Source organism: Octopus bimaculoides, chromosome 5 (genome assembly GCF_001194135.2).
Source record: "Octopus bimaculoides isolate UCB-OBI-ISO-001 chromosome 5, ASM119413v2, whole genome shotgun sequence".
Taxonomy (NCBI): Eukaryota; Metazoa; Mollusca; class Cephalopoda; order Octopoda; family Octopodidae; genus Octopus; species Octopus bimaculoides.
The window spans coordinates 78391540-78393267 of record NC_068985.1 but is presented as its reverse complement, the minus strand read 5'-3'; the positions used below and the strand labels follow the sequence as shown (position 1 = coordinate 78393267).

Sequence of the window (1728 nt, the reverse complement as noted above, 5' to 3'; positions counted from 1 at the left end):
GATGATGATGATACAGAAATATAATTAAATTTATCTCCAGCATCATTATCACCAAGAAGGGACCATCTCTATCATCACTAATGGAGTAGCATGCCAAATCTAACAGTTACACTATGAAGAAGGTGAAGAAAGAAATACTATCACCATCAAGTGGACAGCAAGACACTTATCATTAAAGGGACAGCACTACTACTGATAGTACGTCACCCACCACCAAGGTAGCAGCACTTGTCATAAAACACAGAATGAAATAATTACAGGATTAGTAATCAGATTAATGTGTAAATATTGGGCAACCTTTTGGAGAAAGTATATGAGAAGTAAGAGTATTTGTTTGGCAATTTCCATAAAATTTTTCTAGTTCTTTAATACTTTTTACAGCTGAATTGCTTATGGTTATCTATATATAAGAACTATGTAGGTATGCTAGTGTGCTTGTGTATGTATTCTTTTATTCTTTTACTTGGAGCACTGCCTTAAAGGGCTTTTGTAGTTGAAGAAATTGACCCCAAGACATTCTTTGTAAGCCTGGTACTTATTCTATTGGTCTCTTTTGCTGAACTGCTAAGTTACAGAGACGTAAACACACCAATGCTGGTTGTCAAGTGGTGATGGGGGAACAAACACAGACACAAAAGCACACACACACACACACACACAAATCAATGTTCATTAACAGTTTGTTGCCCTCCTTTTGTTGATGTGCTGCTTAAATGACTGATACATGACACAAGCTGTCATTATGGTTGACAAGAACTGTGGCAAAAAAAAATAAATAAATAAATAAAATGTCAAGGAAACTAGGTTGTCATTATGAAGCTTTTCTTCCATGAGGAGTTCATATATATATATATATATGTATATATATAAATAAATGTTTGTCTTTATGTTCAATCAAAATAAATACAATTTTACATTAATCTGGTGGGTTACTTTATATGTCTCTAGAGAACAAATTTATTATTTTTAAACAAGAATGTTGTTGACAGTAACTTTCAAGTTTTGACCTGCCTACAATGGCATAGCTGGTTGAAACTTCAAAGTCTGTCAACAACAATCTTGTTTAAGAATAATAAATATATATATGTATATATGAGGGGTACAAAGACTTCCACTGCTGCACAGTGGAACTGAACCTTAAGCTACATAGATGGAAAGCAAACTTCTTACCCTCATAGCCTTGCTTGCACCTATTTTTTATTGTTGTGGTTCATCTAGTGTGAGGCATGGTGGGAGGAGGTAAAGTCACGGGAAGGGGAATGAATAAAGATGTAAAACGGTGTTTTATGTCATGGAATTTAAGGGAGGTAGATTGCATACAGACATGACCATAAGAGAAACTTGTCGGAAACACAGAATGTCATGGGCATTCATAGAAAACACACCGTCACAAATGGAAGATGTGAGAAATACAATATCACAAGTTAAAGATGTGGGAAATACAATACCACAAGTAAAAAAGAAAAAAATGTGGGTAAGAAACTGTAAGTCCACAAGCAGAAACTGTAAGAAATAAAACAGAGATGGTGTCATCAAAATACTGTAGAGGAAAAGAGAGCATGAATACTGTATAATGGGTAAATAAGGATCACATATTTGGAAGTGAGAAATGATAGATGAAGGAGAAGGAGAGACCACTAAAACTGGCCTAGAGGAGAAGATGAATGAAATTCAATGAAAACTGGCCAATGTCATTATACACACATTCCCCTATATATATATATATAT

At 34.5% G+C, this 1728-nt stretch overlaps 1 protein-coding gene across 1 annotated transcript in view; it reads right to left on the bottom strand.

Moving 5' to 3' along the window:
• Positions 1-1284: 1284 nt before the first annotated feature.
• LOC106869255 (AP-5 complex subunit zeta-1) overlaps positions 1285-1728 on the bottom strand; it is a 69929-nt gene continuing 69485 nt past the window's right edge. Inside the window, exon 20 of the mRNA XM_014914920.2 lies at positions 1285-1503. Coding sequence (XP_014770406.1) covers positions 1285-1503 — 219 coding nt within the window. The remainder of the gene's footprint in view (positions 1504-1728) is intronic.